Source organism: Scleropages formosus, chromosome 1 (genome assembly GCF_900964775.1).
Source record: "Scleropages formosus chromosome 1, fSclFor1.1, whole genome shotgun sequence".
Lineage (NCBI taxonomy): Eukaryota > Metazoa > Chordata > Actinopteri > Osteoglossiformes > Osteoglossidae > Scleropages > Scleropages formosus.
Window position 1 is genome coordinate 40,733,141 of NC_041806.1, and position 22,624 is coordinate 40,755,764.

At 44.9% G+C, this 22,624-nt stretch overlaps 2 protein-coding genes and 1 long non-coding RNA gene across 6 annotated transcripts in view; 1 reads left to right on the forward strand and 2 right to left on the reverse strand.

Annotated features, from left to right (window-relative positions):
- On the reverse strand, nucleotides 1–6,238 carry ipcef1 (interaction protein for cytohesin exchange factors 1). Of its 3 annotated transcripts, none has more exons than XM_018743702.2 (9): nucleotides 6,003–6,238; nucleotides 4,688–4,857; nucleotides 4,161–4,234; nucleotides 3,475–3,546; nucleotides 2,558–2,634; nucleotides 2,293–2,414; nucleotides 1,587–1,935; nucleotides 1,001–1,191; nucleotides 1–453 (listed from the first exon to the last, which is right to left on the reverse strand). In XM_018743702.2, the coding sequence occupies exons 2-9, from the start codon at nucleotides 4,844–4,846 to the stop codon at nucleotides 433–435; spliced, it is 1,065 nt and encodes a 354-aa protein (XP_018599218.1). In that variant the 5' UTR covers nucleotides 4,847–4,857; nucleotides 6,003–6,238; the 3' UTR covers nucleotides 1–432. The 3 variants fall into 3 exon arrangements, with proteins under 3 accessions (XP_018599218.1, XP_018599216.1, XP_018599217.1); XM_018743700.2 differs by having other exon boundaries at nucleotides 3–708; XM_018743701.2 differs by having other exon boundaries at nucleotides 3–708; nucleotides 4,688–4,881.
- LOC114910248 (uncharacterized) lies at nucleotides 1,778–21,061 on the forward strand. The gene is made up of 3 exons (XR_003797566.1): nucleotides 1,778–1,919; nucleotides 2,275–2,369; nucleotides 20,510–21,061. It is a non-coding gene; the product is annotated as an uncharacterized LOC114910248 (long non-coding RNA).
- cnksr3 (cnksr family member 3) overlaps nucleotides 16,065–22,624 on the reverse strand; it is a 24,284-nt gene continuing 17,724 nt past the window's right edge. For both annotated transcript variants that reach the window (XM_018743699.2, XM_018743698.2), the window contains 9 exons: nucleotides 22,574–22,615; nucleotides 22,001–22,120; nucleotides 21,696–21,755; nucleotides 20,601–20,669; nucleotides 19,493–19,639; nucleotides 17,851–17,969; nucleotides 17,379–17,566; nucleotides 17,028–17,114; nucleotides 16,065–16,774 (listed from right to left, as the gene is read on the reverse strand). In XM_018743699.2, coding sequence (XP_018599215.2) covers nucleotides 16,479–16,774; nucleotides 17,028–17,114; nucleotides 17,379–17,566; nucleotides 17,851–17,969; nucleotides 19,493–19,639; nucleotides 20,601–20,669; nucleotides 21,696–21,755; nucleotides 22,001–22,120; nucleotides 22,574–22,615 — 1,128 coding nt within the window. In that variant the 3' untranslated portion in view covers nucleotides 16,065–16,478. The remainder of the gene's footprint in view (nucleotides 16,775–17,027; nucleotides 17,115–17,378; nucleotides 17,567–17,850; nucleotides 17,970–19,492; nucleotides 19,640–20,600; nucleotides 20,670–21,695; nucleotides 21,756–22,000; nucleotides 22,121–22,573; nucleotides 22,616–22,624) is intronic.

The window sequence follows — 22,624 nt, forward strand, 5'->3', positions numbered from 1 at the left end:
TCCATCCAATAGTCCAATGCAGGGTAACATTGACACCATGTTTAATATTGTACATTTGAATGAACAATATTTCTATTGTTCTCAAGCTATATAGATTACAGAAAGCACATTTTTAAACAAGTAAAGATGAACATGCAAGATGAACTGCACAGAGGAAGTTAAGCAGCATGTAAAGTAATAAATATACCGATGACGTGTGACTGTCTGGGAAAACACGGTGCTTTAATGAGTTTACTTTGACTGAATGTCCAGGCACTCAGGAGGCCGAAGGCTTCGTATTGTGTGGTCCTTGGGGGCCTTTAAATACAAGAGGTCTCTGGGGGCAAGAGGCACTGATGCTGGATCGAAGAATTAGCAGTCCCACACGTGCTTTCCACAACCTCGGCTGTGCTTTTTCTGGGTTAAGAGATATATGGAGACCCCCGTTCTTCATTAACAACCACACCAGCCCATCTGCATACACGCACACATACACACAGAAACACATGCAAATTAATGCAGTGTTGCTCAGACGTTGTTCTCTGAACAGGATGTCGCGCTACTTGTAGCCGAGGCTATCTGCTCGTCGCTGCCCCCCACTCGTCTGCGCTGGAGGGAGATCTCTTGCAGAAGCAACATGTTGGCTTCTTTCCACTCCCTGTAGTGCTTTGAGCTCAGACAGGCGTCACCTAAAACCTGCTCGATGATCATGAGGTCCGCCTCTTTTGCCTGTTTTGTAAGTAAAGAGACAATATTGCATCTGCCTCGCCTTCTGACGTGAAGCATCTCTCAGACAGGAGACCTTATGTAACGTTTTTTGCATTGTAGAGCATACAATTGCTACCCAACATTTGGGCCATGCACATCTGTTACTAAAAATCTCACATCTACAGGACAGCAACCGCACAGCATAGGAACATAACGTGTTTGCTATGTCCTTCAACCGTGCCGAGCCACTGCCGTCCGGGTTCAGATCTCCCGTATTTGCAGTACGTTTCTGGTACGTTTCTCGTTAACTTACCTTCAGAGTGCTTCTCAGCGTCCTTATCAAGTGCAGCTTCTCATTCATGGCTTCATTTTTGCAGCGCTTGATGAACGATGTTTTGAAATCTCGTTCGGTGGACGGTTTGTACGCTCCAGTCGGATACAAGTTTGACCGTTTCAGGTTATTGTACAGCCTTTCCATCTCATCACACAACACATTCTGAGGGTCTGGAAGACACAAAAGCAGCGTCACCACGGTGGCGCACGGAAGACGAACGCAGAGACCCACGGACACATTTAAGGTAAACAGTCAGATGCCATTTGTGACGTGGGTAATCTGGATCATCTTGAAGTGGAGCATAGATGCATTTTGACTAAGTGCCAAACATATCGTAATTGTACTCATCAAGACTTGGAACAACAATTAGATTGCAGCGGTTTGCAGGCTTTTCAATGGGGTCAACTTCTAAAATGATGGTGCGAAACAGAAATCAGGTTGTAGTGCAACTGATTTGCGTTTGCGTCGAGTCTGCCGGCACAAGAAAGCATTCTGACATCGACGGAGCCTCAACGAACCAGATGGTGCTTGTGGGCTGGCGTAGTTGCCCCACTTGCATACTCACCCTCTGCGCATGTCCCTGGCAGTAGCAAAGTGGAAGATACGGCCTGGCTGTGGTCTGCACTCCGCACGACTATTGCAGGCACCCGAGAGAGAGAGCAGCGCTCGGGACCTTTGTCAGGGTCACCACGAAGACCGCTCCGCAGATCACCCTGCAGCAGCAGCAGCGGAGGGCATTCGGTACCTTCTGCGAGCTTCTGGTTGGCTTGAGAGACCTTGTGCAGCCAGGACTGGGGGAGCTCGATGGGAGGGGGGGTGGAGCTCTGCGGTGTCGCTGGCACAGTGGGAGAAGGGACGGAACGGGCAGGCTCACCGGATGTTACCGTGGAGTCGGCCGGTGAGACACAGTCCTCCTGTATGTAAAATTACCCAAGAGATGCAGGTCTGTAGAGGTACAGAGCAAGTTGTATTAACGTGTCATTATAAGCAGCGATTCTCTGTCGTTTGCTGGAGAGTGACGGGCCGTCTTCATCTTCGCCGTTCCTAATTTTGAGCTCCTGTGGCCATTACTGCTGTGTGTATAATAACATAATTATGATATCAGCAGATATTGAAGCAAATCGGACACCTAAAGACAGGTTGCCTTGGAAATCACTTTGGAAGGTATGACTTAAGGATAAATTAATGACGTAATGGTATAAATAAAGCGGAATTTTGTGTTTAAATGACGAAAAGTATTTTTTAACGCGCAGGCTGCGACGCGTCTCCACCGTGGAATCACACTGGGGTCCGGAAGGCGAACGGGCGGTCGGACTGTCATCATCCAGCGCCATCTGCTCCGCATCTGGTGAGTCTGCCGTCTCCTCACTATCACTCTCCTCACTGTAACATCCTGGAGAGGGAAACAGACACACAAACCACACAGAATCACCGGGAAGACACACCAGTCGCAACGCTGTTAGAAACTGGAAACCAGCTGGCAGATATTACATTTTTTTTCTACAAAAAAAAATCGCCGAATGATGTCAGACAAACCATCTCCGGATATTTCTCCGGTGTCGGCCTCTGAGCGGTTTTTCAGTTTGGCCACCAGGTTAAGCTTGTTTAACCACCTGCAGGAGAGCAAAGCAACACTTGTCGCACTGCATCGAAACACTGACTCATACAGTTAAAATAAACGGCATTAAGTAGTCTACAGTGCTGCGTAAAAGTTTTAAGAACTTGGTTGGGGGGAAAAAAGCTATAAAGTGAGAATGATTCCAGAAATAATGCTCTTAATTAATAAATAAACTTCCTAGGAAGCTTAGTAACCATCCATCGTCAACAACTGCTCGTGCCGAGTGGCGGCAGAGCGGGTTTGGTCGGGTCCTACCCTCTGGCGGGTCTAGGGTTCGAGTCCCGCTTGGGGTGCCTTGCGATGGACTGGCGTCCCGTCCTGGGTGTGTCCCCTCCCCCTCCAGCCTTGCGCCCTGTGTTGCCGGGTTAGGCTTCGGTTCACCGCGACCCTGCTTAGGACAAGCGGTCTCAGACTGTGTGTGTAAACCCATACTGTGACTTTTTGCAAAAGGAATGCTTGGAAACGCAAAATATGCTCTTTCCCATTGACACTAATGCAGAAGACATTAAATAACCGTCTAAAACAAATATTTTCGTGAAACATCTACGTGTCTAAGGCTTTCGCACAGTACTGTTCGTGAAGGGCACCGAATGCTGTCCTCGGGAAGACAGCTTTAAGAAACAAAAGCGAGCCTTAACTCTCGAAATTTCAGTCGTGTGATTAACTGAATTTTTTTTTCTCTAATTTTCCTGTTATGACGGCAGTTCGACGCTGCCCAAATCAAAATGATGTTATAGCGGACGGTCCACTTTCAACGATGGTGTGTTTTTTTTTTTCTGGGCCTCGTAGCGAATACAGTGATTTCCTGGAAATACGCGTTATGTCCCCCTCTCACTTGTTCATCTCCTTCATGCCGTCCGCCGCGAAGTAGAAGGTCACGACATGTGGGTTGCTGGCCTTCATCGCGCTGCAACGAGACACAGCTCCCGTGAGACAAAAACGGAACAGAGCTAAGAGAGGCTGCAGAAAAATTGCAGGAAATACAGCTCCAGACTAATAAGTATCACATACACAACAACAGACAATAATGATGTAACTAACAGGATGACTGTTTAAATACATTAGTACATTAGTGTTTTGTATTTTTTTTTAAAAAAAAACTGTCATTGGCGGTGCCCTAGTTTCTTTTAAACCCAGCCATTTCCTGTGAACGAGGGCTGCAGTTGAGATTCTTTTAAATAGAGAAAGTAGCCGCCTGTCCGAATGCGCCGAAGGTTTTCTGAACTGGTTTCTGTTTTTGGTGACGTTAAGGACGGAGCTACTGCGAGCGATGAGAGCAACGCAGACTTAAATTTGGAAATGGACCCCAGGCACCGCCGTCGCTGCCGAACAAAGCCTACGTTTCGCGACTGTCGGCCGGCGCTCGCGCGAAAACGACCGTCGCGACGAACGGCGAGCAAGAGCCAAAACAGATCGTATTAAGCAGTTAATATTGCCCTCCCACCCATCCTGCGTTCCCCACCCCCACAGAGAAGCGTTTCTTTAAACCGCAGAACAGAAGGCGAGGCGCGCATCACTTACTGCTTTCTCTTGCACTCTGTGGCTTGTTCAGTTGTGAAGTCTGCAAGATTTATATAACCCTCAGCCTTTCCAGCCTGCAAAAATGAGACAAAATTTCTCCGTGAGGCAAATCCCGAAGGCTTTGTGCGTGCATTTATGTCTAAATTCTTTGAATGCAGGTCAGGGCATTTTTTCATTAGGACCGCCAGACACCGAAGTGACACATCTGTGGATTCGGTGTCATCCCAGCATTTAAGGACCTCTTTGCCACTTATCTGAACAAAACATAGCACATATTCCTTATATATTTGAAGCCTACTCTGTGTGCAAGAATGTTGCACTCCAGGGTCAAAGGTGAACCATGTAAGTTCAGGAGCTACCGACAGATCGCTTCTTATTCTGTTCTCCCTGTCGAGCAACAATAAATCTCTGTAATCCATACATTCCTTACATAATCTGAGCACCTCCGTGGCTCTACGAAAGCATCTTTGGGAACAACATCCCTCCCGCTGTGACCCGTCGTTCCGACTCGGCCCCCGTGGACTCACCGTCGGCTCCGTATACCAGTAGAGGGAGGCTTTCTTCAGCACGAACCAGTACTTCTTCCACTTGGACCCCAGGAAGCCCCGGGCCTCCTTCTTCCTATACAGCCATCCTTGGCAGTCCACATTTCCCAGCTCTTTGACGGAGATCCTCCTTCGGCTCATGGAAGCATCACCTGCGGATGGAAGGGCTTCCTTTTCTGGCAGCCGAGGAATGTAGTCATAACGAAGCTGGAAATAGTGACTGACAGGTAGCTGGTTCTATTCTGAACCCGTAAGGCCGTTGGGATATCCGTTTCGGAAATGAGCTAATGTTAGCCAGAGACCAAGAACGATGTTTAATGTCCGAAGATGCTGATGATAATGGATGATTTAAAGACGGTAAAAATTGGTAGATGTTTATCAGCGGTGGCGCAGCGGGTTCGACTGGGTCCTGCTCTCCGGTGGGTCTGGGGTTCGAGTCCTGCTTGGGGTGCCTTGCAATGGACTGGCATCCCGTCCTGGGTGTGTCCCCTCCCCATCCAGCCTTGTGCCCTGTGTTGCCGGGTTAGGGTCCGGTTTGCCACGCTAACCCCCCCCTGGGAGAAGCGGTTTCAGACCCTCCCTCTATGTGTGTGTGTTTATCAGCATTGAAAAAAATACATATTTCTCTAGAGGGCATAAGTTGAGAGGCAGAACTGGAGGATGACAGAGAGCTGTCATTCAACCTGCCAAAGCCCCTGAACAGCACTGCAGATCCTGCCATGCATAGATCAGAGGACCCCCCTGTTATCAGTGTACATAGCTTCACATGTCTGCATTAGAAGGGTGATCTGAAAAATTAGAGTACACAACTGCATGCGGTAATCATATACATGAGTACACACACACACACACATTTTCAGAACCGCTTGTCCCAGACGGGGTCACGGGGAACCGGAGCCTACCCGGTAACACAGGGCGTAGGGCCGGAGGGGGAGGGGACACACCCAGGACGGGACGCCAGTCCGTCACAAGGCACCCCAAGCGGGACTCGAACCCCAGACCCACCGGACAGCAGGACCGTGGTCCAACCCACTGCGCCACCGCACCCCCTTACATGAGTACAATAAATATGAAATCACGGGGTACGACCTGTTTTGAATTGATGTTGCATAGAGAAAGAAAAGCAAGCGGAGATGATTCCTCAAAACATCCTCAACGAACTTGTGCTCCTTATTTGCCTCTGCACGTTGCTTATTTCTACGCTTGGAAAGTTTCGTGGATGTCGCAGTCCAGCCAAAGACGTGTGCGCAAGAGAATGAGAGCGAGGAAGGCCGTCTAGCCTGAGCATGTATCTTACCTTCACCCTTCTTCGCCGAGTTTGTTGAAAAGGGCACCTTTGATGGGAGTGATAGAGGGGATGGCGGTGGAAACACAACACTGCTGTACCGCCATCAACCCTTCCGCTCTAGATCGAAGGCATCTCCCCTCCCCTTTAGCAGAACACACCATCTAGCACTGATGACCGGTGCTTTCTGTTTCTTGTTGTATTTGTTCCGCACTGGCCCCTCCCAGCACCCCTGCGCTGACTCTCTCTCTCTCTCTCTGCCTTCGAAGGCAGAGTCACTTAGACAAGGCCAGTACTTCTGCTTTGAGCCTGATAAACTTTGAAAGTGTGCTCATTTGTGTAAAACGTGTACTTCCACTGTGGGCCATAGTTACTTAAAAAAAACATACATGTTCGGATCTTAAGCATTTATATATTGCACAAACGTAACATTGAAAGTCAGTTAGGGAAAGATGACAGATAATACTTTTACAGGGGGACACGGTGGCGCAGTGGGCTTGGCTGGGTCGTGCTGTCTGGGGGGTCTGGGGTTCGAGTCCTGCTTGGGGTCTCTTGTGATGGACTGGCGTCCCGTCCAGGGTGTGTCCCCTCCCCCTCCAGCCTTGCGCCCTTGTTGCTGGGTTAGGCTCAGATTTGCCATGACCCCCCCTACCCCCCTTGGGACAAGCGGTTTGTGTGTAAGTAAATACTTTTACTACAATAAATAATAGTACATTTTTGGAAACATTAAACATGCCTTATGCATTAGACTCACTTTATTTGCACTTCTGTTTTACTCAAAAAAAAGTATTTCCATAAAATTTCACACCGTGCAATGCACGGTGGCGTGATGGGTAGTGCTGTTACCTTACAGCTCCAGGTCAATTGGAGACTCTACACTTGTGACTGGATGCGATCCTCCTGTCCAGGGTTTACACGCTTCAGGCCCTGTGCTTCTGGGATAGGATCTGGAGCATTGAGACCCAGCACTGGACAGACGATTAGTGGCGCTGAAATGGAAAAAAATGTGGTTAAGCAACGAACTGCACCCTGCACACAATGAGTTATTTGAGTGTGTTGTCATGCGCAGTAAGGAGGAAAGTGCGTAGTTCCCTTTTCCCTCCTGTGAGTTCAGTTTTGATTCCCACTTTCATTTAAACTACAAAATAACAAAAGACAAGTTAGATTTGAGATAGAATGTCAAAGCACAGTAATCATATGTATGATTAATATATATCTGAAATCACCTGAGGTCGTTTTGAACTGGTTTCACACTCTCTGGTTCTGAAATAAGGTCTGGAACCCATGACAGCCCCATGCACTTGACGAGCAGTTGGTTGAAAATGAGGGAAAAAATTATACTGTCTTTCAGCAGATTTATGCAAGCAACATGCATCTGGCTTCAGGTGGTATCAGCTGTAGCAATAAAAATAACGAAAGTAGCTGTATAAAATACTGTAACGAACCGCATTACTGGCGAGTGTTATGTTTGAGTGAGAAAATGGGTTTTTTGTAAAGAGCTGCATTGTGGGTAGAATGTGAATTGTGTGCCACCGCTGTGGGGACTCATGGGGAATATGAGGCAGGCTGGAAGTGCATGGTCTTGAGGAAAAGGGGTCCTTGGATTGAAAGCAGTATGTGCTCCTGTAACTGGTAGGCTGGTAATCCATTCTGGTTCTTAGAAAAAAGGAAAAAAAAAAAAGTGCACTTATATTTCTCGCTATGTCAGCGTTTCAGTAAATGTTCGTGATGAATGCTGTCTTTATGTCCTTCTTCGCCCCATCCAAACCCAGAGGGCAGTGCCTTACAATACAAAAAATTGCCCACTATATAAAATACGGCAATAAATCAACTACTACATGGTTTTCAGATACAGAGTAATAAACATTTTAATGTTCTTTCTGCAGCATGCAGCGTGATTCTGGTACCATGCAGTATCGCATTCATTTTTAGGACAACATTAGTCTCTTGCATTTCAGCCTCTAAATCCAGCAGGCAGTGTAGGGGCTATGGGTGTCACCTTTGTAATCTGAAGGCCACAGGTACAAATCCCTCTCCTAGTTTCTGTACCTTTGCACAAGGTACTTAATCTGAATTGCTGCCATAAGAGTTCTCTGCTGTGTAAAGAGGTAAGGAGCCTTGAACAAATCTAAAGAAATGTCAATAATTATGAGTCAGTGAAAGAAAGCAGAGACTCGCATGAGCCTATCAGCCTGCGATGATGTTCCACATATAGCATAAGAAGAGCAATCGTGCTGCCACTGCATTGCTCTGTGCAGGTAATGAACAAGTCACTTTGGTTCAGCGACACCTGGACCGAGTGCGGGCTTCTGAACGCATTTACATTTACATTTATATTTATTAATTTAGCAGACGCTTTTCTCCAAAGCAACGTACATCTCATAGAAAATACAATTAGTGCATTAGGAGAAAGAGACATAGCTGCAGATGTGTGAATCTTCAGTACAGTTAGTTTCCTTCACATGATATCTTAATGCACTGACGTTCATCACACAAGTAGCTGCATAAAACTTTACCAGAATATCGCCGATTCCTAATCAACTTCCTAGTAGTTTTTTTTTTTTTTTTTTGAGATACATGTAAACATTTTCGTTGCATTGCAGGAGTGGCTCTGTAAAGGATTGATCCGAGCATGATCATGAACATTTATACCTTATATGAAATTAAGAGATCATGGGCGAAGTGAGTTCGGAAGAGATGAGTTTTAAGACCCTTTTTAAATGCGGACAAAGATTCAGCAGTTCTGAGTGAAAGGGGGAGGTCGTTCCTCCACAACGGAGCCAGAACTGAGAACCTCGGTGCTTTACCTTTCGCCTGCTATTCGCCGAAGAGAAACGTCTGTTATTGCCTCTCAACAGCTGGTCACTGTCTGTGGATGACACAGCTCCACATGTGTTGTGACACAGGTGGAATTCTTTTATTTTGGAATAGGTTCTCACATTCTGCTGCAGAATTATAGTTCTTGAAGTGTTACGCCACCTGCCACCAGGGGGAGCAGCAGTTGCGAGAGGAAAAGGGCCTGAGAAGCTCTAAGGAACCACTTCACAGAGTTCTGACAAACATCAGTTCAGTGACCTCATCAATCTTTCCAAGTGTTTAATGCAAAGTTGACAAACAAAATAGGTGTTTTTCTATTCAAGAATATAAACACTAAAAAAATCAAGTTGTGCATCAAGATTTGGTCAATAACGGAAGGAAATGATGTCACAGATGATGAAAAATATTCTATGTCTATATTTCCCTATTTTGGGCAGTAAATTCTATGCAGCACAAAACATTTAAAATCCTAACAAGACAACATTTAGTGCAGTATAGGGCTCTGGAAACATTTTTGTCCACATTGTTTATAGCAAAAGGCACCAGATTGAAATATAAGGAAAGGAAGTGCAGCTGTATTTCTGGGAAAATAATATGAAAGGTATTATCCAAAACGTTTGCGTAAACGAACAAGTAAAAATATCAAACTACTTAAGTCATTGCTCATAAGATTACGATTTAAAAGAGCTTAGCATTATACATTTCCAGAAATTTGAGGTAGATTGTAGCAAATCGTAAGACAAATACATTTGTTCGTGTTTTTTTTCAAATTTTTTTATGCCGTTGTTCTTTGGAAGCACGGTGGTGCAGCAGGTACCTTACCGGTCTTAGGCTGGGAATTAAATCTGGACTTGAATCCAACTAAGTCCGTGTGGAGTTTGCATATTCTTTCTGTGTTCGCATCCGTCTGCTTCAGTTTCCTCCCACGTCAAGAGACACGTGTTTCAGGTAAACTGAGGAATGTAATGTAGTGTAGTGAATGTGTGTTACTTCGCTGTATGGGTCAATGGTCATATGCGGTTAGTTTATCGTTGTCTATCTGGAATTCCAAGTCACAGTGAACAGTGCTGCTAGTTCAAGACAAGTCAACAGTCAGTTATACAAAGTTTTACAGAAAACACACACTGTCTGAATCGCTTGTCCCATACGGGGTTGCGGGGAGCCGGAGCCTACCCGGCAACACAGGGCGAAAGGCTGTAGGGGGAGGGGACACACCCCGGACGGGATGCCAGTCCGTCACAAGGCACCCCAAGCGGGACTTGAACCCCAGACCCGCTGGAGAGCAGGACCCGGTTCAACCCACTGTGCCCGTTTCGAAGAAAAGTGTCTGCTAAATAAATAAATCAAAGCACAGAAAGTCATTTGTAATGACGTCGCCTTTCAAGAGAATTCTATTTATTTTATCGCTACCCATTCTAACAAAAGTGAGGTTTTCTTTGCAATGTGACATGCACAGAAGCCACACATCATGGGGGAATAAACTCTGCTCACCCTGTCTGGTGCAAAATCACCAAAGCATGTTTTTTAAATTGAAATACCTGCTCTTGTGTTACTTGTGAAAGCTGATGTGATTTTTCTTTGACAAATTGCACTCACTGAAAAGCCAGAATGCTCATTTAAGGAGCCTTTGATATCCATAAACCTACAGTATATGTCTCATGAAAGCAGAACATCACAATGCGGCTGCACGTTGGCATAAAGGCTGATAGTCCTGCTTCTTGGTCATAGAGTTGTAGGTGGAATTCTGCCTGTCTGTGTAGAATCTCACCTGTACAGATGGGGTGGCCTTCAACCCCAGAGCTCAGGGCTGCCATTCAGCAGTACCCATGTGGTCCTTGATTCTTGGGGGCTCTGAAACTGGCTTTAGAGATATTCATTACATTTTATGAGCTTTCACACTTCGGAGATGGACGGCGAACAGTCTGTCACTGCCGGGGAAGGTTATCGACCTTATTGACCTACCTCTGCAGGACTTTGCACATGTACGACTTCCATGTTTACATTGCGCACTGCACACTTTATATACGTATATAACTTCATTTGTTGGATTTTTGCACTAATAGTAGTTTTTGCAAACGTGATTTTGCACTAATAGTAGTTTTTGTAAATTTGTGATTTTGCACTAACAGTAATTTTTGTCAATTTGTGATTTAAGCCTCGTGTTTTTCTTTCCTTGTGTTTTTTTCTTTTATGCCCTTACAGTTTATGTCATAGGCTGTTGAGGATTCACAGAGTAAGAATTTCATTGTACGGGGTAACAAACTGTTTACTGTACACATGACAATAAACTCTCGAATCTTGACTCTTGAATCTTGACATATCTCAGCTAGCCGCACAGGAGATGAAGAAAACCTTGCAACCAGGATTTTAACTTCCTGGTCATTTTTAATGGTCCTCGGTCTCTTTTCGGTTCAGTACAACTTCACATAGCTGTATTGCAGATGTTGAGCTACGGGCTGACGATCCGTTGTGGAATCGCACGTCTGAGTGCTGCCATACCGAATGCTTCGCTCACTTCTCGCCAGCGACCACGCAGCAAAGTAAGAGAGGCCTGTCAGACATCGCAGGACATTCTTCCACAAACCCGTATTTGATAGAAGTCAGCCAAGTAGGAAGAGGTCTTTTGTCTTCATTTGCAAAAACAGCAGGCTAATAATAACCACCTCCTTCCCACATCTGTCAAAGTGGGTGAGTCTATATTGACATACTGGATAATATCCGTAGTGTATTTTGGATTTGTACTGTATCATTTCAAGAGAGTACATATCCGGTGCCGGAAGATCTACGTGTGGTCTCGTCGTCTTATTTATACAGGCAGGAAACAAAGTGGCATAATGTTCAACTTTAATGTTAAACAGCAGTGGGGGAAAGGAGTATGGGTAAGGCAGGGTTCGGTGGGCGGGGGGGTGTAGTTGTGGAGTAAAAACAGAAGGGACCGGTTCCGTTAATGACTGTGATTACTGACATTTAATGACTTTGATTACTGGTTGTGAGGCTTCGTCAAAAGCCCTTGCAGCTGTGAAGACGGTTGACAAACCGTTGTTTTTTTACACTGTGTGTACAGGAGACTTATTGCGCACTGGCGGCGTACAGCAATGACCCAAGATCCTTCTTTCAGCACATACCTGTGTAGATTCACCTGTCTTCTCTCCTTTATCGTTCTAAAAGGAGCAAAACAAAGAGGAAAGAGCTCATAGACAGGTGGCTGCAGAAGGGGTGGTTCCACAGCAGAATGGAAACAAAAGAGTGAGATATTATAAAGCTGACTGCTGAAAGACCCCAGGCATTATTGGTAAGAGGCACAGCTCTCTTCCCCTTCTTTTATTTAATGCTGCGCAGCATAGTGCTACTCTAGGAAGTGCTTGGCTGTGGGCTTTAACATGGGTCAGACTCTGGTTCAGTCTGTGTAGAATTTACATGTTCTCCCCATATTTGTTTTCTCAGTGCTCTGGTTTCCTCCCACAGTTTGAAGAACTGTTTAAGGTGAATTAGTGACTAAATTGCTCTTGGTGTTTGAGTGTGTGGGAAAAACTAGTGTTGTGTGGATGGGTGGGAGTTTAGTGAAGTGTATCTATTATTCGGGGTTGGACCAGGTCCTGCTCTCCGGTGGGTCTGGGGTTCGAGTCCTCCTTGGGGTGCCTTGCGAAGGACTGGCGTCCCATCCTGGGTGTGTCCCCTCCCCCTCCAGCCTTACGCCCTGAGTTGCGGGGTTAGGCTCTGGCTCCCTGCAACCCCGTATGGGACAAGCGGTTCAGAAAGTGTGTGTGTGTATCTATTATTCTAAGTTTGGAAAAAGTATCAGCTAATAAAGTCATAATAATAACTATATTACCATGCCTGATAAAAGGATTCTCAGCGAATTTTAAGAAAAAGAAAAAAATAGACAATTTCGCTAAAGGTGACTTCTGACTTTTTGTAGCAGTTACATAGCTTAATTATTGTGGCTTAGTAACTCAGTTTTGTTAGAATTTCAGTTTTTAAATAAGTGAGAAACTTATTTTTCCTCCTTGTGCGAAGAGTTTCAATAACATTTACAACTCATGATGCAGACAGTTTCTTTACACAACTTTATGAAGGGTGGCTAGAAAAATTTGGCTAAGGCATTAATCATATCTTAAAATAACAACAGCATAATCTTCACATGAAGAGTTTTCACAAATACTTGAACTATGTAAAGGTCTATATATAAAGATTGATATCACTGCCGACATTAGCACGCCATATCTGGAAACTGAGAGCTCGAATATCATTTGAACGTAATTTGATTGCCACATTTAGCTAGGAGGTTGGACATTTTACTCAGCCTCAGGGTCACTTGCCCCCCTGTGACACAGAAGTGAGATTCATTGCTAGAGCTCATAATTAGTGCTGCTCTGAGCAAAAAACCCACAGCGCTCTCCAGCGCTGATGCTGATCCTTCTTAATTACGCGCAGGAATGTGCTTTTAATCTGCTTGAGTTGAACGTTAACTACGTTTAAACTCTGTGGGAAAAGAGCTGGTCAGAGGAGCCATTTATTCCCCTTCACCAAGTGGCAGGCCGCTGACGGAGCAAGAGTAATTTCCTCTAAGAGCTGTAAACACCTCCAGTTATCGGCAGAGCTCTCAGCGCCAGTGGAACTGCTCTCCTTTTAAAACTCTGACAGCAAGAATTAGTTTTATCCGATACCGGAAGTAGAGCAGCAGCAGAACATTCAAATGCATGTTTGAGAAATCAAGTTGGATCACATTTTAGAAACCTCTAAATGCGTGCATTTTCTATATTTTGCACATATACAAATCACACTTACCAATGATAAAAATCATAAGTAAGGGTATCAACTCCTACAGAGAAAGCTCCAGACCTCAGGTTTCCTTTCTCACCATGGCACCATAGCTGACGCATAGATGGGTGTGATTGACATCAGAGGCTGGGGCGGATAAGTAAGAGTTGGGGCGGATGGGGGCAAGCGAGCAGCGCAGGGCGAAATCCTCCGTGCCAAGAGAGGGATATTAATAGAACTCCGAAGACACACCTCTCTGTTTAAGATTACTTTAAACATAGCTTTATGGTAACCGTTTGCTGAAAATGATTTTCTGTACTGGGCCGTGAAGGGCAGAAGTGTCAAATGCCCTCTGATTGGTGTATATACAGGGGCCATAACCCAAAAGTAATAGAGTACAACAAATTATGTCACCTGCCCACAAAAGCGTTGAGAAACCTCAAACAAATCAGTACTCAGCACTTACAATAGCTTCAAATCCTCCAATGACATCCTTACAAATGTTGGTAATGTAAGCTTTAGTAATCCATCCATCCATCCATTCATCCAATTTCAGTAACCGCTTTGTCCTGAGCAGGGTCACGGTGATCCAGAGCCTACCCTGGAAGCACTGGGCGCAGGGTTGAGGGGGTACACCCTGGATGGGAGGACGCTGTAGTAATAACTTAGTTATAGGTAGCTTTCTTCGTGTGCTTTTTATTTCAGAGATTGACATAGCAAAATCAAACAATCCATTAGTTTATTAAGTTAGACCTCCAGGCCATCTGATTCTAAGGCTAAATTAACGTTTTAGAAAATAAGTATGTTTCACAATGCTGTTCTGTCAACTCCAGATATTTCTAGTAATGACAGTTTTCAGGATGAAAAATGTAAGACCAAAAAACACAGTATCTGTACTATAAACAGAGTAAAGCACTCAAGAAATTATGCCTGTGATGTGTCTGCATTTACTTTACTCGGCCACTCAAATTCACTTCAATGAAAATGACAATCTTCTCTTTACATGTTTAGGCCCATTATTCATTTTCTTTTGCAAAATCAAATCTGACAGCAGTAAAGCAATACATCCACACGTAACAGCAAAAGGAAAGTGTCTTGTTTTAATTCTGTGAAATACTGTTAGGAGATGCCATTTCCAAAGACTAATCAAATTTGACAGTACCATATATGGTCGAATAAAAGAAGGCAATGACTGGATCATTGAGCTTATCAGACTACTGAAACATGAGAGCAACATGACAGTTTTGACATATTTTGACATGTAAATCCCCGATACTGACTAAACTCCACTTTCAGTGGTAGGCCACTTCAACAATGTTGTAACAGACTTTAAAATGTTTTATTTCATTTCTTGACTTAATACTGACATAAATTAAATCCTCTACGTGCACACTCAATCCCAACGAGCAACAGAAGAAAAGTTTCCTAGGGAGGTTCCTAGGGCGGCAAAGTAAGTCCTGAGGTTTACAAGGCTACTTAGTGACAAGGCATCTTGAGTTAATGGACAACATTCTCACAACATTTCTGCAACCTTCTGCGAATGTTATGGGAAACAGCAGAAGCACGTGGCGCTATCAAGGACCACGGATGGAGAAAGGACCACCAACAGCAGACAGCGGTCTTTCTATTAAGGAACAGGTCAAATAGGACCAGGCCCATCGAATAGTCAAAGTCTATGCTGGAAGAACGTGGTCATCAAAAAAGGCACAGTGCCATAGGGCCGGTGACAGGGTGACCAACCCCGTGAAAGGGTTCTGTTCACAAAAGTGGCCCCCAAGACAGTTCTTGAGGGACCCCCAGTGATCACATTCGTTCTGGTCCACCATCAGTTTGATTCAACAAACCAACTGCTCATTGAGTTCTTCAACAGTTGGGTATGCTGCTAGTGACACATAACCCAACTGTGGAACGGCTGGGGGTCCCGTGGGAAAGTCTTGGCCTCTTGTAGTGACTGCAGCAGCTTTAACACTGCTGCACTAAAGACCCCGGGCTGCATAGCTTAAATAAAGCCACTGTTGGCAGTGTATATGTTTTCCATCTGAAGTAGCCTTCGGAGGCAACAGGCACAACATGCTGGAGCAGAATCTTCCTTTTTCAAGTTATCTGCCAAAGTGTGCAGAGGAAGGCGTGAGAAAGGAAACGAAGAAACAAACGCTGGACACCGGGACAGGCCATAAAACAGGAAGGACTCCCGTAAACAGTCAAATAACTTAATCAAAACCGATAGAGAGTTCATTGATTGAAGAAAAATAAGCATTTTGTAAACATGAATTAAAATTCTTCTTGAATTAGAAGGAGAAAACAGTGACGGATAAGGCTGCCACTTTCTGAGCTGGAAGGACCAGAACACATTTGTTACTACTAGCTCATACTTTTAATGAAATCATCTATCCATTGTCAACAACTGCTTGTCCCGAGCAGGGTCGTGGCGAGCCGGAGCCTTGCCCGGTAACACAGGGCGCAAGGCCACGAGGGGACAGGACACACCCAGGCCAGGACGCAGGGCTTGAACCCCAGACCTACCACACAGCAGACACCAGCTGAATCCACCACACCCCCTTCAATCAAAGCAAATCATCTCATAGTCTTTACCTATTTATATACATCTGGCTCTTTTACTGTACCGTTTTAGATTTTACACCCTGCTGAAGGGAATAACAACCGGGCCCTTTCTCGAACTTTTCACCTCGAGGTTGCAAGGCCTGTGGTTAACCACTGTACTACCTGCTTTTTGTTCACTGTCGCTTTCTGCTGCATCCTCTACACAGTGGGTGTTATTGGATCACTGAGACACTGTATAGAGTCCTACTGGAACATGGCGGTGCTTCTTTCAGCTAATACTGCATGGCAGCAGACTAAAGGCACTGTGGACAGTCAGAGAGCCCCGAAGGTTAGTGGAACGCACGACCATCAGTGGGTCAGTAACTTGAGCCGGGCAATCCAGCTGCCTAGCAGCGAGGTCTCTGGGGGGGGTGATTTGGGAGCTGCGCTGACAGCAGGCTTTTTAGGCAGGTCCTCCTGGTAGGGCATGGTGGAGCTGTTGTGCAGATCAGCGTTAACAAGGTAGTGGCTGCTCCGGATGTGGTCCACCCTGCGGAACAGTGGCCTGTCGCCAGCCGGCCTGTTGGGGAGATGGAATGGCGGGCTTTCTCCGGAAATGGTGGGGATTTTTTCATTGCTCAGGTACCTGTGCATGATCGCACCCCCTGTAGGTGGAATGCAGAATGTCATTAAATAAAGAGCCTCGGAAAATTAACTGTGTTAATAATTTGCTTCAGTAAATTGAGACTGTAGCACAAAAAATAAGGGTGAAACAAAGAAGAAAAGAGATCAAAGACAGCATTTGTTCATTCCCTCACATCTGAAACTGAGCTTGTGCAACTAATGCGATTGGGACAGATTACATTTTCTTGGTAAAGCGGATATGTTGCCTTGACCTCGGGACAGCATACTTCGTACCTTTTCCTCCTTGCACCCATGGCCTGGGGTAAGGGTCACTTGTACCCACACAGGTGTCCACAGGCATGGATAGGGGGCGTGGCTTACCTGGACAGATGAAACAGGTATGAGAGAAATGCATTGTAATTATAGATTTAATCTTTTTGTGAGTGGTTTTGTACATGGTTAGTCCAGTTAGACCTAAATAAGTTTGACAGAACTAAAAATCTGAACAAAAAGTGCTGCTACTGCATGGACAAAGGGCCAAGGTCTCAAGTTGCTACTACAATTAGTGAATGTACCAGAGTTACTCATCACCACATACTGTACATTTGTGTATTTTACACCACTCAGGCTGCATGTGATCCAGACCATGCGAGGAAGTCCGCTCTCTCCTCCGTTCCTGCAGCACATTGACCTCTACGGGGTATGATGGCAGCCTACTCTCGTAGTCCGCCTCAGGGAAACGCCTCCTCCCCTCCTTGTCCAGACAGGAATTGGGCGACTCTGAGCCCTTGGGCTTGTCGCTCTCACCCGTGTATACGCTTGTCCTCCCCTCTCTTTAACGACAAAGAAGGGCCGGGGGGATTCAGGAGAGTTTAATTGTACATCTTAAAACTGAATAAAAAACATCTAGGAGTGATTGAATAACCTACAGCAAGAAATTCATTCTTCTACATCTTACACAACAGCAAAACCTTAATTTCCTCAAACCTGAAAAGTGGTCCTAGTTCTATATCTTAAAATTGGATTAAAAAAGAGAAAACCACAACACTGTTCTGTATACTGTTTTAGCCACAGTTGTGAGAAATGTCTGAGATGTTTCTGTGGACCCAAGGTGTACCTAGGGGTGTACGGAACAGCTGGAGGAGGAGGGATGTACAGGTCCAGAATGGCTGGTTTCTCCTTCTTCACAGAGTCAGCTATGCTGGGGCACTGTGTCTTGGGTGGACTGGAGATGCTCTGCAGTAAACAACACAACAGACAGGAATGTAGAAAGCCCCTCAGGTTCATCAACTTGCTCAACCAGACTTGGCCCTGTCTGGGAACATCAGGTGCTTTGGAGTGACTCAGACAGTACAAGTACTTATTCTAAACAGGACGGTTAGGTCCTGAAGCCCAGACTTCACCGGGACATGTCAGTAGCTGAGTATGAAGGAAGTTAAGCAGCGGTGGGATTTAACTGGCCTTGATTCTTGGAATTGTTACTCATGAAGCTACCTTAGCTAACACCCCAATCAATCCACCATATGGGTGTGTCAGGTACTTGAGAGGTGCAGGTTTGCAGACAGGTGTAATTTGTCATGTTTGGTGCTCTGTGGAGCACTTCATTGGCTGGAGATGAGGAAAGTGAGATGAGGACTGCTGCCGTCAACGCTTCTTAGTCTAATAATTGTAAGTATCTTAACATTGTAAGTTGTTTTGGAGAAAAACATCAGATAAATGTATATGAAATTATAATGTAGGCTACAACTGTTCACTTCACCAGTCTGTTTTTTTGCATTAGAGAATTAATGCCATTGAATTAATAAATTGGATTGGGGATCATATGTATTTTAATTGGGGTGCGGTGGCGCAGTGGGTTGGACCACAGTCCTGCTCTTCCGTGGGTCTGGGGTTCGAGTCCCGCTTGGGGTGCCTTGCGGCGGACTGGCGTCCCGTCCTGGGGGTGTCTCCTCCCCCTCCGGCCTTACGCCCTGTGTTGCTGGGTAGGCTCCGGTTCCCCGTGACCCCGTATGGGACAAGCGGTTCTGAAAATGTGTGTGTGTGTGTGTGTGTGTGTGTGTGTGTGTGTGTGTGTGTGTATATTTTAATTTCTGAACATTAAGGGAACAGAATGTAATGGCTACAAAAGAGCTGAACAAACGCAGGCAAACATCCATACAGTGCTATGGTGTAATTAATGAAGGGAAACTGCTTTTTTATTGTGTTATAATTAATGTTAGTTCAATTACTGACGTAATTGTTTCCACTTTAATGGCATTTGGTGATATTTTAGCATATATGGGAGTCAATTTCAGGGTTCAGAAAAGAAAAAAAAATTTTTTTTAATTTTTCAGAATTTTTACCATTGAAACAAATGGTAATAACATCTTCCATTCATGAGAATTTACCTCACAAAGGGTTTTTCCAAGAATGAATTACCTTCATAAAGTGGACGAAGACAAATGCATTAGCCAGGATTGTAGGGAACTGTGGAACTCGTTTATTACTTTCTTGAAAAGGAGTCCGGCTTCTATCATGTAAAAGCTGCCTTTTGCGGTGAATTTAAACGTTCTTTTGGGGCACAGAACAGAATGCCATTGTTCTGCTCCTTGTACTCCACCCTTATCGTGCCGTCTGGGAGACTCGAGTACCTGTTCCAGCTTGTTGGACCACCAGCACAGAAAGCAGTGCATTATACAACATGTTGGACAATAGATATCTGTATGGTGGACCTGTTCCATCCTGGCAAAAGCATGGGACACTTTATGCCAATATTTCACCTGCACAAGGGGGGGCTTCCATCGCATGTTTTTCAAGGGAGCAGGGGCAAAACCCGAGGAGCTGGTAGGTCTCTTCTTCACCACCAACACCACACCTGCTGGATCTTCCCTCAGTTTAGCCACCAGGTTCTTCAGCTGCCAGCCAACCTGGTCCAATAGAAAAATACACAGATTATTCTCCTACCCAATCATGTCAGTGCATTAATAGTCTGACAGCAAAGGATGCTTGTGCTCAGCCTATACTTCTATCAGTAATCAAACACAAAAACATAATCCTCCACCCACCTGCTTGTCACAGTGAATTAGCCCAAAATATTTATGACACAGCTACTCATCTATCAAAATGCATTCATAATCTCAGTGGAAAAAACTTGTCATTGTAGCCCTTTCAATCTGTCACTTCACATAGCCTGGGCTCAGGACAGAAATGAAATCTCACTCCTTCTTTACCTCTGACAGTGCGTTATACCTGAGCACTTCATGTTCATGACTATCCTCTCCGTCTCTCAATGAGAATTATGAACTTGGTGTACTAAACACGGGGGTGCGGTGGCGCAGTGGGTTGGACCGCAGTCCTGCTGTCCAGTGGGTCTGGGGTTCAAGTCCCGCTTGGGGTACCTTGCGACGGACTGGCGTCCCGTCCTGGGTGTGTCCCCTTCCCCCTCTGGCCTTACGCCCTGTGTTGCCGGGTAGGCTCCGGTTCCCCGTGACCCCGTAAGGGACAAGCGGTTCTGAAAATGTGTGTGTGTGTGTGTGTGTGTGTGTACTAAACACTCCCTTCAGGTCCCATCTACCGCAGAGCAGTGTAACTTCAGTTAGAATCACGGCTGATTCGCATCACTGGCACTGTGACTGCGATGACCCCTTCTACAGAGATTTCCCCACTGACCTTTCACAAGTACTGCTCTGGAACAATGGTGCTTCCTGCTATACCTGACTTGCATGGGATAGAAGTTCCGCAACTGTGCTGAACTGACACATCTGTGTCAATTCCTTGGTCCCTCATCATCTTCACAGTGGCTGCACCAAGCTTTAATAAGCAAGGAAAGGGAGAAGACAAGAGGAACACTGAGAGATGGAAGGGTGTATCTGAAGGGTCTGCGCTCACCACCGTCTGCTGGTTGACCTGGATGACTTCATCTCCAGCATGGATCTTTCCCGTTCGGTCTGCGGGAGACTGGAAAGCAGAAGAACAGATAAAACATGATTACCAGGAGAACAGCAGTATCCCATCAGAAATTTCGACTTATGACCATCTGAAACACAATCACATGAGTCTTCTGTTTTATTCTTGGTCATGTGACACTGAGTTATACATTTCTATACATTTTATACTGTGGACTTAATTCTTCTCTTGACCAAGGTGTCGCTCAGTCAGGGAACAAAACGTCTTTGTGCAGAACATATTTTTCTTGAGGAACCCACAGCATTCTAGTACTAACCATTTTGGTAAATAAAAGTCCTTGTAGAGGCTGCTTGTTATAACATGTGTAATACTAGTTCCTCTATGTGTTATATAAGGATAATAAAATGTTGGAAAAAGCGTGGAAGCTGATACCATAGTGGTTAGAGCTGCTGCCTTTCGATTTGAAGGTTCAAATTTCACCTGTGGTTGTAGCGCCCTTGAGCAAGGAACCTAAGCTGAATTGCTTCAGTAAAATTACCCAGCTGTATAAATGGGTAAATGGCTATAAGTAGCTTAACATTGTAAGTTGCTTTGGAGAAAAGCATCAGCTAAATGAATAAAGATGAATCACCCTGAAGATGAAAACCAGTGAATAAGTACTTCTGGGAAGAGTTTCTTTTTCAAGAGTCCATTACTATCAAGCAAGCTGTTGTTTACTGTTTAGAGTCATTGGTTGAAGAGGTCCAGGCTGATTTATGGTTCTGTGCACAAGAGATGTAGAAAGGAGCAATTATGTGGTTTTGATGTGAATGTTTTTTTGTTTCAATATTGTCTGAGTTTATGTTAGACTCTTGTCATCATGGTAGGGGTGTGGAGAAGAGGGTGGAAGAACGAGGAACTGAAATGCTTTTTTCTCATCCTCAAGATTTCTATGGAAATACATGTCTGTGCTAATTAGGGACCTAACAGTGTGTTCAGTGTAAAGTGACCACTACCCACCACACTCATAGCAGTTATTTCTTTTAAGGGTACTACAGTTCGTTTGACCCGGTGGTCAGGATGAAGAGTCATACTCACATTTTCTGTGGTCCCAGTAATGATGTGTAACCCATCATATGTAGATTTGATGTACATACCCTAGAGAACAACAGGCACAATGTTGGTGTTACATGATTATATTATTTATTTTGCTTACCATTTCACAATACTAACAGCTGGATATTAGGACAGCAGGTAACCCAGTAGGTGATGATCTGGAGTTCTAACTTAAAGGCTGCCAGCTCAAGGCCATCTGGAATACCTTTGAGTAACCTTCTGATTAAATGTCTCTGCACTCTACCAAGTTTCATTGCTTATTGCCAGTGTAAAGCCACACATCTTACCAGTCCTTCACCAGGTCGAATGTTGGAGAGCTGGACCTCTTCCAAGCTGATTGCCTGACTCATGAGAGGGTCTGAGGTTGTTCTCACAGTTTGGTCGCAGATGGCATTCAAAACCTTGGACTGGAATCCAATGGCAAGAAGACAGTCAGGTTTCCATGGAGTGCCCAAAAATGCATAGAGATTTATTATTTACATTTGTTGCTAGGCAGAAGAGTTTCTACAAAGGCTGTATTACACAGCACTGATAGCAGGTAAGTGTTACAGCTATGAACGAAGTTCCTTTTTCAGCTTTTTGTATCATTCTGTATATCTCATCACATTTGGCATTATAATCCGTTTCTTAAATATGGTTGTTTCTAACAATGTGGGGAAGGCATTTCCTATAAAGGCCAATTGGACTCAGAGTGCTTTTATCCCAGAAATGGAGTTTACCATCAAGCCATCCCGTAAGGTTTACAGGATGACTAATTCCCTACACTTTCCAACAACATGCTATTGTCTACGTGTTTGGGATCACCCAAAATTAACTAAGCGCTCTGGTTCTGCAGACTCACAATTGAGGGAGATTCTTACCACTTTCAAAATCTTTTCTTCCATCTCATAAACAGTGCAATCCTATAATAA